This window comes from Engraulis encrasicolus, chromosome 13, assembly GCF_034702125.1.
Source record: "Engraulis encrasicolus isolate BLACKSEA-1 chromosome 13, IST_EnEncr_1.0, whole genome shotgun sequence".
Taxonomy (NCBI): Eukaryota; Metazoa; Chordata; class Actinopteri; order Clupeiformes; family Engraulidae; genus Engraulis; species Engraulis encrasicolus.
In genome coordinates this window covers 54,461,965-54,474,777 of record NC_085869.1, presented here as the reverse complement: position 1 = coordinate 54,474,777, position 12,813 = coordinate 54,461,965, and the positions used below count along the sequence as shown (strand labels likewise).

General features: G+C 47.8%; 2 protein-coding genes across 2 annotated transcripts; both read left to right on the top strand.

Moving 5' to 3' along the window:
* Positions 1–697: 697 nt before the first annotated feature.
* On the top strand, positions 698–4,593 carry LOC134461878 (uncharacterized). Its single transcript, XM_063214716.1, has one exon. The coding sequence runs from the start codon at positions 952–954 to the stop codon at positions 2,785–2,787; it is 1,836 nt and encodes a 611-aa protein (XP_063070786.1). The 5' UTR covers positions 698–951; the 3' UTR covers positions 2,788–4,593.
* Positions 4,594–10,051: 5,458 nt separating this feature from the next.
* LOC134461877 (uncharacterized) lies at positions 10,052–12,401 on the top strand. The gene has a single exon (XM_063214714.1). It carries the CDS (start codon positions 10,306–10,308, stop codon positions 12,139–12,141), a length of 1,836 nt encoding a protein of 611 aa, XP_063070784.1. The 5' UTR covers positions 10,052–10,305; the 3' UTR covers positions 12,142–12,401.
* The last annotated feature ends 412 nt before the right edge of the window (positions 12,402–12,813 follow it).

Here is a 12,813-nt window from a genome sequence, read left to right as displayed (position 1 = left end):
AAGATTACACATTCCTTATCGACCACAGAGTTCAGGAATGGTGGAAAGGGCCAATCGCACAATCAAAGAGCAGATCTCAAAACACATCACGCAAAACAAACGCACCTGGCTGGACGCCCTCCCCACAGTATTAACCATACTAAGGGCCACTCCATCCAGGGCCACGGGCATTAGCCCCTTTGAGCTTATGACAGGCCGAGTCATGAGGCTGCCCATCGACCCACATATCTCCCCAAATGACCTGGGACCACTGACTGTGGCCACACAGCAAACAGTTCTAACGCAAATACAAGAACGCCTCAAGGTGCTCTACGCACAGGCGGCTCTAAAGCAACAGCAATCTGATTTGAGAAATGACACTCACTTTAACCCTACGGCCGAAAGGAAATTTGAGGTGGGAGATATGGTGATGGTCCGCGTGTTTGTGAGAGAAAACTGTTTTGCCCCTCACTGGCACGGCCCATATGAAGTTAAAGCTGTGTGCAACAGTTGTCTGGCCTTGACTGTGAGAGGGAAGGTGCGATGGTACCACATGGTGCAATGTAAAAAGTTTAGAGGCTCATCTGATCAATAACTCTGCTTTGTTTGTTTTACAGGCAAGCTAATGCCATTCCATGGATGCCGGACAATCGGAAAGTGTCGGGCTCGACATGTATCCGACCCGGCCAACGAGTTCAACTCACCCATAACTACGGGTGCGGGAGATGGGTCTGGAAATTCTTCAAGGGGCCAGAACACACTGATCTCACTATACTACCTACCAAACAAAACATAGCCTGGCCTCCCGGCGTAGCGCCGGATCAAAATTGCAACACCCAAATATGCTGTAATGAAGGTTCCACCCATCCTCCCTCCAAATCCCTTGTAGGCTATACACCACATCCTGAAGAACTACAAAACAGCACCGCGTGGTACCAGTTGAAAAACTTCCCACACACTAATGTTGGTGCTATGTATATACTCTATCAGATAAAGAATTATGGAAAAGATCCGAAAAAGTGCTACCGCACAAAGGACCTTGAACCAGCTGCATACCGGTGCATGCACATGGCACCCCATAACCTCACACATATATTCTATAATGACATAACGTATAACCTGTCTCTTCCCCTCACAGATGAAAGCCGACCAAAAACTTTTGTGTGGACCGCACGAAAAGAAGGAGTGTACTGTGTAGGCAGCTGCCTACACAGTAACAATTCGTACACCACACCTTTTAATTGCACATGGGAATCAAAAAATTGTTTCAATTTGACTACATGTGGTTATAAACGACCAACTCAATGTCCCACACTTCATCCAACACCCACACATGGACTGATTAAGGGTAGCATGAACAAAACCTTGTTGCACAATGTCAATTTAGTAATGGCACATATCTCATACAACATTTCAAACATACTGACTGCATACACTACACATTGTGACACGGGAGGGGACACACACACATGGCTACAGTCACGCATCGATGATCTAGTTGCTGATTACCAAACCAGACTGGGTGCTCAAGTAAATTCAATGCGTAAGAAAAGAGATTTACTCTCACAAATATCTGGCCTTTTCGGCTCAGCTAATTCGGTAGTGAATACGTATAGAATCAATGGACAGTCCCAGTACACAAGTTGGCTGGCAAGCCAGGTGGCCACCGGTTTCCAGCACCTCACTAACTCCAATGAACGAATCATTAAGGCTGTACGGTCCGAAGCGCAGGCGCTACTGACCACTAGTCTTGCATTGTTTAACCAAACACACACTATCGAGCGTGACGTAGCCTGCAGGGCATTTGCACAAGATTTGTTTACAGCTGCCCGTCAAGAGATTTTAGACTTGCGCCTGCACAAAGTGCCTAAGCATGCGCTACAAGATCTTATAGAGATCTTGGATTTACATAGGTGGTTTGAATCTGACAAAATGAAAGATGTACAGTATTCTGAATTATTGACCACTTTGATGATGTATACGGGCAAAGAATGCCCCGGTTGTATTGGATTCTTTGCCACCTTCCCTCTCATACATCCTGATCAAGTTTTCCCAAATTCCACTACCATACATTCTATTGGGGTGGTGGCAAACAATCAGGTGTTAACGTGGGACCACCTTGCAGGGTATATGACCGTTGGTAAAACCGAGACACTGTTCACCACCCGAAATTGCTGCCATGAGACCACCAAATATATCATTTGTACTTGTAATACTTTGCAACCATTTGCTTTCAATGATTCCAAGTTGATAAATGTTAGGTCTCTTCATGGATATTCGGATGCCGTTCAAGTGTCCAGCACACAGTGGTGTGTTATCAGCGAGATTAACTCTTTCTCCTATGGCGGGCTGACATGCCCCGCCAACCACAGCTTCTGTCTGGAAGTGACAGAGGACTTTTCGATGGGGGCGCTCAGCATCCTTGGGAGAACCCCCCTGGACTCTGACCTCTCTCCTTGGTGGGAGGACAACTTCTATGAGGAGGGAACTCAGGCGCTGGCAGACACCATGACCCTGGTACAACAGCTCATCCAGCAGGTGGATTACCACCTTAACCAGGCCCAGGTACAAGCGAACCTGGCCGAGAAGACTGCAGAGCTCCTCACCAGTTCCACCACTCACGCCGCGGAGGCGGCGTACACCTGGTGGGATTGGATCTTCAGGGGTTGTGTACTTGCCAGTGCCATCATCCTCCTCCTCACGCTGATACAGTGCTGCTACTTCAGACACCTCATCCGGTCCTTGAAAAAGGACTCAGAGGCAGCACTGTTGGTCAGCAAACTCCTCACACCTGTTACACGTCAGTGACAAGCCGGTGGGGGGCATCTTTCACCGATCACGATGGACACTGACTGTTACCTCCGTGTACCGAGGGCCGTCTGTAATCCCCCCCACTGTCTTGACCGTTCTCTGACCACTGACATCATAGTCATCCTCATCTTCATCCTCATAATCATTACCTACGAGTTCCTGAGGAATCTCACATTTCGTTGCTTTTCTACCATTCATGTGTTTGTTTACTGTTTTTGCTATCTTTAAATTACAAAGACAAACTTTGCCTATCTGGCGTTTGAATCACAAGGCCGCTCAGCGGGACAATGCCCTCTGTGCGAAGACGCCAGCTGTTCAAACTCGCCCCCTCCGGGGTGGGAAACTCGACCCTCTCAGGTGAGGGAGGCATCCAGTGGTTGCGCGTGCACAGGAATACCACGTGCCCAGGAGAGACGTGGGCCAGATGTATTAATATGTGTGGTTTAAATGCGTAATATGATGTATTGAGAATTCCATGATGTGTTTGGTATCAATCTGATGGTCGTGATGCGAGTGGTGGCAAGGTCTTGGTTTTGAAACGGTCTTTAGGCAAATTATTAAAGATTTAGAATCATAGGGGTTCAATGGGAAGTCGGGCAAAGGCCGACCCCTCGAAATTACAATAACCCTGCCCAACGAAATATTCGTAGCTCATTGGTTACCTGACCAAGGTGTCCCACGTGACAAATATGCATTTAAGATGGAAGTAACATATTACGAGAGGTAACTGTATTCAGGACCTCCTCAGATATCTCGTCTGTGTAGCCCATTCTTCCTTGTTCAGGTATGCATTGATTTCTTTCAACATTGTATTCTGTCGTAGTCGTATTGTTGACAAAGTAGATCTTGTCTTATAATAAACTTTCATAAAAATATGGGGAAGAATTCCGTTTGGTCTATTCATATGTTTATTGATCTGGTTAAGTAGGCAGTAAGGTTTATTCGCTGTGGATGGAGCGAGGCACACATACTTTGGACTAAGATCCGACGTCAATGGTGTTTACCTAGGTTGAGATATGTTATGAGAACCGAGACAAGTGCGGGGTGACTTTATCTTCCGTTTGCCGTGTACCCATAACCTGTTAACCTGAGGCAGTCGATCGGGTGCGGGATGTGGAGACACCTCTCTCGGCAGATACGGTACCTTCTCGGCATCATAAACCCCTGCCTCATCTCTTAACGACTTACATGCAGTTAGGACCCCCAAATAAACAATAGTCGCGCGCTGGGAGGTACCGATGTAATAAATTGCTTAACTAGCTGAACCCAGACATAACAGAGATTGGTAGACTAATCAATTTTAACAATAATGTAGTAATTAAGTACAAATACATAATTACATAGGAACTAGAGAGATCCTACGGCTGGGACTCTAATAATTGCGGTATTGGATAATAGGTTAATGAAATCTTTTCTACAGTCCAGAGCGGAAGCGGTCCCAGGGCCTTGAATTCCGTCGTTGGGTTTTTGGCCTTATTACAGTTGGTGACCCCGACGTGATCCCTGGAGAAGCAGAATCTATCCTGGAGTCAGATAGCATGAGGTTTGGAGAACTGCTTCTTTTCTACGCCTGGATTTGGTAAGAACAAGCTCTTTCATTATTCACAACACAAAACAGGGACAAACTAGCACACTACATATATTCATCCTTTTTTGTTTTCGAGTCGACATACTCGCGACAGATCAGCAACGTAGAACGCTGATTGGGTGGAGAAACTAGTGTTGGGAAACATGTCACCTCAGGGACACGACAGAGTAGATGAACAATTAATGGCTTCTGCCACTGATCATTTGAAAGATATCTTTTGCCGCCTCAACAAGGAAGGCATCACCCCAAATTCAGACAACCCCCGTATATTGGAATGGCTCGAAGGCGATGAGGGTAGTAAGTGGCTCCGCAAATACAAGAATAAGGATGGTCTAGCCGCCATCTTATTCTTATTACGCAGAAATGACCTAGGTTCTCTAAATTCGAAGACACGCGAACTCGAAAATACTCGTAGTTTGGAACGTGGCCGTTCTGAGGAACTAAAACAATTACGCGCACAACTAGAGGCATTCAATTTCGAGAAGCAAAATTGGGCTCGGCAGAGCACCGCTTATGAGGAGCAAATTGGCGAGCTCCAAGAGAAACTGAGTCTTAATGAAGGCTACAATGAAAGTCTCGAGCAATATTGCGAGCAGGCCGGGTTTCCGGTGGCCTCTCTCAAAAAGGCTGTAATCGCTTCCGCTTCTAGTAAGGACGATAGTGAAGACGAGGAGGATATAGCCATCTCCAAACAAATGGCCCAAATGAACGTCCAACCGATAACGCCTGCGCGCAGCAAAGCTTCGTCAGTGATTCCCAAATTTGATCTCCAGTCTACCCCGATTAACCAGACAAGGCCCCCACTCTTTCAGGAAACCCCCTCAATCCTTAAAACCCCCAAACTACGAGAGTATAGCCCGCCTCCGTACAATCCTAGTGCGGACACCGTAATAGACGTAGAAGAGGACGCGACACTATATGACCCAGATGAGGCTGAGCTGTCTGAGCTGGCTTCCTGGGCCCAATCTGCACCAGCAACTGCACCACCAGCTAGAGTCCGAGCAAAACAATGGGTGCGAAGTAGCCCAGTCCTAACTCGACAGAAAACTGCTATGCCTTCAAAGAATGTTGCGGTCTTAAAACAGATCTATGACGGGTCTTCCACGACATACATAAGTCGCCCGCTATCATGCGAGGAGTGCACCAGGCACAAGGAAATGGTTGGCATGCTGCCACGTAAGGGACCATTTCAGCCTTATTGGGACCAATTGATGTTGCAGACACTCGTGTACGGCCTAGAGCTTAGAGATGTATGGCAAATCGTGTTACTGACAATCCCCGATGAGTTGCGCCATAAAATGACAAGCGTCGCTGGTCTTACTGATGGAACAATAATAAAACAAGGTACACACGAGACAAAAGAAATGGTGCATGACAAACTTAGGGCTGGGTTACTCAAACTTAGGGGTCCTACACACGCTGACTGGGAAAAAAATCACTGACGTTAAACAAGGCGCAAAAGAAGCATTCGAAAAATACGCAGAAAGAGTCTGGGTCGCTTTCCACGAGCACTCAGGCACTGAGCGGCCCACCCGTGATGAGGTTGCCTTACTGCAGCTCATCAAGAATAATGCGGGTGATCATATCCAGCAGGCTATGCTGCTGGGTACCGACCCAGCCGATAAAACGTACGACGCTTTAGTGGACTGGGGCATGAAAATAGAGTCTCGCAATAAAAAGTACCGCGCCGTATCAACCACTACCTGGGTCACCGAAGGCAAAGGCCAGCGCAAACCGAATGAATACTGTCATAACTGCCGCACAAATGCGCATTCCACCAAAAACTGCAAAAACAAACCAAACCCTGATCGCAGGCCAAGATACATTCCGCCCTCTGCGGAAGATGAGCGTATCTTACAGCGTTTTAGTAGCTACGTAAATGGCGGAAGAGCCCAACAAGATAACCAAGGCGCGCGGGTGTCGTACTACCAGGCGTTGGAGCGCGATAGGGCGTACATTTCTGACCGTCTAGCTAATTCACAATAGGGGTTCTTGGCCTCTCTCGGCAGCATTACTGCTGTCGATAACCGAATTAAGATCAAAGCTAGCTTAGGAGGCCAGTTAGCTGACGTTCTGATTGACACCGGCGCTGCATGTTCTTGCACAAATATTCCGCTACCACTGACAAACGAAACAATTCGGATTACTGGTATAGGCGACACAAAAATGACTGCGTACCGGACACAACCAGTTACATTGGATCTAGGCTCTGTTGTCATAACCGAGCCATTATGGTATTTGCCGGAAAACAGTGAGGGAACAGTGCTGGGAATGGACATCATGGGCGAATATGGCTTTGTCATAAAATGTTTCGAGAAACAAATTGAAATAAACATTGATCAGAGCGTAAAGCCCCGCGCGCCCAAACCGCCCGGTAATATGGGGCGTGTGATGTCCATCTCAGTCGAAAAAGATCCAGCGCAACCGCTCATTGACAAACACAAAAGCCTGTGGGCCACACATGAACACGATTGTGGGGAAATTGATTTCGAGGTTGGCATCGAAGGGGACCCGCCCCCTCCTCAGCGACAATATCGAATTAAACCGGAAGCAGAGGCGGCCGTGCAGGAAATCGTGAAGCAACTCGAAGCGAGAAAAATTGTGCGTCGTTGTAGCTCCACCACGAATGCGCCGTGCTTGCCAGTACCCAAACCGAACGGCAAGTGGCGCCTTTGTATTGATTATCAACGCTTGAATAAAGCCCTGCCAAAAGCCACCCCCATAGTCGCTAACCCATCGACGCTCCTAACCACCGTGGCCGCCGACGCAAACTGGTTCACAGTGCTTGACATTAAAAACGGATTTTGGTCAATCAAAGTGAAACGCGAGGATCAGTGGAAATTAGCGTTTACGGTGAATGACGTGCAGAATACATGGTGCAGGCTCCCACAAGGACTACACAATAGTCCAGCCATATTTCACCGAGCGGTCGCAGACATTCTCAAACCACACCTAGACTCAGGACAGGTCACTCATTACGTTGACGACATAATGATTGCTACAGAGGGCTCTCTTAGCAAACACTTGGAAGTCGTTGATGATGTCCTTACGACACTGAAAAGAGCAGGGTTCAAACTGAATCGAGAAAAAGCGCAAATCGCAAAAACCGAAGTGCAATACTTAGGTTACACAATCACTCCAAGCCAGCGTGAGCTGACAAACAGTAGGCGAAAATGCATTGCAGAGCTACCGCGCCCCTACACAGTCAACTCGCTCCAAAAGGTGTTAGGGACCGCAAACTATCTCCGCGATTTTATCCCTAACTTCGCTGACGTGGCTAGACCCCTGTACGCTCTACTGAAAAACAAACCAAAGCCAAACGATGTCTTAGACTGGACCTTCCAGCAGGAGCAGGCATTTAATACACTGAAACAGCAGCTGTGTTCCGCTCCTGCGCTAGGCCTGCCTAATACATCCAAGACGTTCCACATCCAAGTAGATGCGTATGAAGCGACTCTCAGTGGCGTTCTTGCTCAAGAGCACGGAGGAAAATTGCGCCCCGTAGCTTACTACAGTCGGAAAATGTCCCCTATCGAAATAGGCTTTGACCCGTGCTGTCGACAAGTGCTTGCAATACATTGGATGATAACTGCTACCGAACCAATCGTGGGCTTTCAGCCCCTCGTCGCTCACACAATGCACACACCGGTGAAAATGGTATTGGAGGGCAGAATAAAAGGTGTGTCAACACAAAGACTCGCTCGATGGTTAACTGACATCCAAGCGCGTGACATCACCGTCGAACACACACGCATACTTCCGCATTTACTTGGGGACATTGAGGGCACTCCACACGAGTGCCAGCCCACACCAGAATATCCCAGTCCCGTGTTAGATGCTGAAATCCCAGGGCAAACGCGCGTGTATGTTGACGGATCAAAATACATGGACAATGGAGAATACCACGCGGGTTGTGCAGTGTGGGCTCCCGAACCCCCCGACCCAAATGTCAAAGAGCTGTTGTTTAAACTACCGTCGTCAGTCTCAGCACAAGAAGCTGAGCTAATTGCGTTGTTAGAAGCAATCAAAGCACACCCACAGCCGCTGTGCATCTACACGGACAGTCGCTATGCGTTCGGGGTAGTGCATGATTTTATGACACAGTGGCAACTGCGCAACTTTCTCACATCAGCTGGTACTCCCGTTAAGCATTTTGACACGATCACCGCCATTTGGGATGCAGTGCAGGCGCACACTAATACGATTTCCGTCGTGAAAGTTAGAGCGCACATAACCAAAGATCCTACCATCCATGAGCAAAATAACAATCACGTCGATCAGCTTGCAAAACAAGCCGCACTGACAGGGAAACCATGGGAGCCACTCACTACGCCTGTGCATTTAATTGCCGCCATCTCCGCGACCCCCATTGATTTGAAACAATACCAGAAAGATTTATGGGTGTCTGACAATGAGCTTGTGCCATACTTGGAAAGCAAAAAACCAAGAATAAACATTCAGGATGGCGTCGTGCTTTTTGATAACCAATATGTGGTGCCACAAGCATTGCGTAACCCGGTCATCAAAATGTATCACGAATATGCGCATGTAAACTCTGCAAGTACGGCACAACTCATCGAACGCTTTTTCTGGTGGCCTACACTGGCCTCCGACGTTACAAGTTGGTGCGACGATTGTGTGGTTTGTGCCGCAGCGAACCAAGGCAAGACTGGACGCACCAACTTTCGCAGACCTACACCCCCCAAAGGCCCATGGCAAAACTTACAAATGGATTTCATTGGTCCATTGCCCGCAGCACGGGGAGGGTATCGGTACTGTCTTGTAATAGTTGACAAATTCTCCAAATGGGTCGAAGCTATTCCAACAAGGAACAATACCGCGCACACGGTAGCGCGGATATTGGCCAACCAAATTGTTCCTGTTTACGGGGTCCCACTTCAGGTGGAATCGGACCAAGGGACGCATTTCACCGGAAATGTAATGAGAAACATGTGCAAATTGTTGAACATCCGCCAAAGATTACACATTCCTTATCGACCACAGAGTTCAGGAATGGTGGAAAGGGCCAATCGCACAATCAAAGAGCAGATCTCAAAACACATCACGCAAAACAAACGCACCTGGCTGGACGCCCTCCCCACAGTATTAACCATACTAAGGGCCACTCCATCCAGGGCCACGGGCATTAGCCCCTTTGAGCTTATGACAGGCCGAGTCATGAGGCTGCCCATCGACCCACATATCTCCCCAAATGACCTGGGACCACTGACTGTGGCCACACAGCAAACAGTTCTAACGCAAATACAAGAACGCCTCAAGGTGCTCTACGCACAGGCGGCTCTAAAGCAACAGCAATCTGATTTGAGAAATGACACTCACTTTAACCCTACGGCCGAAAGGAAATTTGAGGTGGGAGATATGGTGATGGTCCGCGTGTTTGTGAGAGAAAACTGTTTTGCCCCTCACTGGCACGGCCCATATGAAGTTAAAGCTGTGTGCAACAGTTGTCTGGCCTTGACTGTGAGAGGGAAGGTGCGATGGTACCACATGGTGCAATGTAAAAAGTTTAGAGGCTCATCTGATCAATAACTCTGCTTTGTTTGTTTTACAGGCAAGCTAATGCCATTCCATGGATGCCGGACAATCGGAAAGTGTCGGGCTCGACATGTATCCGACCCGGCCAACGAGTTCAACTCACCCATAACTACGGGTGCGGGAGATGGGTCTGGAAATTCTTCAAGGGGCCAGAACACACTGATCTCACTATACTACCTACCAAACAAAACATAGCCTGGCCTCCCGGCGTAGCGCCGGATCAAAATTGCAACACCCAAATATGCTGTAATGAAGGTTCCACCCATCCTCCCTCCAAATCCCTTGTAGGCTATACACCACATCCTGAAGAACTACAAAACAGCACCGCGTGGTACCAGTTGAAAAACTTCCCACACACTAATGTTGGTGCTATGTATATACTCTATCAGATAAAGAATTATGGAAAAGATCCGAAAAAGTGCTACCGCACAAAGGACCTTGAACCAGCTGCATACCGGTGCATGCACATGGCACCCCATAACCTCACACATATATTCTATAATGACATAACGTATAACCTGTCTCTTCCCCTCACAGATGAAAGCCGACCAAAAACTTTTGTGTGGACCGCACGAAAAGAAGGAGTGTACTGTGTAGGCAGCTGCCTACACAGTAACAATTCGTACACCACACCTTTTAATTGCACATGGGAATCAAAAAATTGTTTCAATTTGACTACATGTGGTTATAAACGACCAACTCAATGTCCCACACTTCATCCAACACCCACACATGGACTGATTAAGGGTAGCATGAACAAAACCTTGTTGCACAATGTCAATTTAGTAATGGCACATATCTCATACAACATTTCAAACATACTGACTGCATACACTACACATTGTGACACGGGAGGGGACACACACACATGGCTACAGTCACGCATCGATGATCTAGTTGCTGATTACCAAACCAGACTGGGTGCTCAAGTAAATTCAATGCGTAAGAAAAGAGATTTACTCTCACAAATATCTGGCCTTTTCGGCTCAGCTAATTCGGTAGTGAATACGTATAGAATCAATGGACAGTCCCAGTACACAAGTTGGCTGGCAAGCCAGGTGGCCACCGGTTTCCAGCACCTCACTAACTCCAATGAACGAATCATTAAGGCTGTACGGTCCGAAGCGCAGGCGCTACTGACCACTAGTCTTGCATTGTTTAACCAAACACACACTATCGAGCGTGACGTAGCCTGCAGGGCATTTGCACAAGATTTGTTTACAGCTGCCCGTCAAGAGATTTTAGACTTGCGCCTGCACAAAGTGCCCAAGCATGCGCTACAAGATCTTATAGAGATCTTGGATTTACATAGGTGGTTTGAATCTGACAAAATGAAAGATGTACAGTATTCTGAATTATTGACCACTTTGATGATGTATACGGGCAAAGAATGCCCCGGTTGTATTGGATTCTTTGCCACCTTCCCTCTCATACATCCTGATCAAGTTTTCCCAAATTCCACTACCATACATTCTATTGGGGTGGTGGCAAACAATCAGGTGTTAACGTGGGACCACCTTGCAGGGTATATGACCGTTGGTAAAACCGAGACACTGTTCACCACCCGAAATTGCTGCCATGAGACCACCAAATATGTAATTTGTACTTGTAATACTTTGCAACCATTTGCTTTCAATGATTCCAAGTTGATAAATGTTAGGTCTCTTCATGGATATTCGGATGCCGTTCAAGTGTCCAGCACACAGTGGTGTGTTATCAGCGAGATGAACTCTTTCTCCTATGGCGGGCTGACATGCCCCGCCAACCACAGCTTCTGTCTGGAAGTGACAGAGGACTTTTCGATGGGGGCGCTCAGCATCCTTGGGAGAACCCCCCTGGACTCTGACCTCTCTCCTTGGTGGGAGGACAACTTCTATGAGGAGGGAACTCAGGCGCTGGCAGACACCATGACCCTGGTACAACAGCTCATCCAGCAGGTGGATTACCACCTTAACCAGGCCCAGGTACAAGCGAACCTGGCCGAGAAGACTGCAGAGCTCCTCACCAGTTCCACCACTCACGCCGCGGAGGCGGCGTACACCTGGTGGGATTGGATCTTCAGGGGTTGTGTACTTGCCAGTGCCATCATCCTCCTCCTCACGCTGATACAGTGCTGCTACTTCAGACACCTCATCCGGTCCTTGAAAAAGGACTCAGAGGCAGCACTGTTGGTCAGCAAACTCCTCACACCTGTTACACGTCAGTGACAAGCCGGTGGGGGGCATCTTTCACCGATCACGATGGACACTGACTGTTACCTCCGTGTACCGAGGGCCGTCTGTAATCCCCCCCACTGTCTTGACCGTTCTCTGACCACTGACATCATAGTCATCCTCATCTTCATCCTCATAATCATTACCTACGAGTTCCTGAGGAATCTCACATTTCGTTGCTTTTCTACCATTCATGTGTTTGTTTACTGTTTTTGCTATCTTTAAATTACAAAGACAAACTTTGCCTATCTGGCGTTTGAATCACAAGGCCGCTCAGCGGGACAATGCCCTCTGTGCGAAGATGCCAGCTGTTCAAACTCGCCCCCTCTGGGAGGGGAAACTCGACCCTCTCAGGTGAGGGAGGCATCCAGTGGTTGCGCGTGCACAGGAATACCACGTGCCCAGGAGAGACGTGGGCCAGATGTATTAATATGTGTGGTTTAAATGCGTAATATGATGTATTGAGAATTCCATGATGTGTTTGGTATCAATCTGATGGTCGTGATGCGAGTGGTGGCAAGGTCTTGGTTTTGAAACGGTCTTTAGGCAAATTATTAAAGATTTAGAATCATAGGGGTTCAATGGGAAGTCGGGCAAAGGCCGACCCCTCGAAATTACAATAACCCTGCCCAACGAAATATTCGTAGCTCATTGGTTACCTGACCA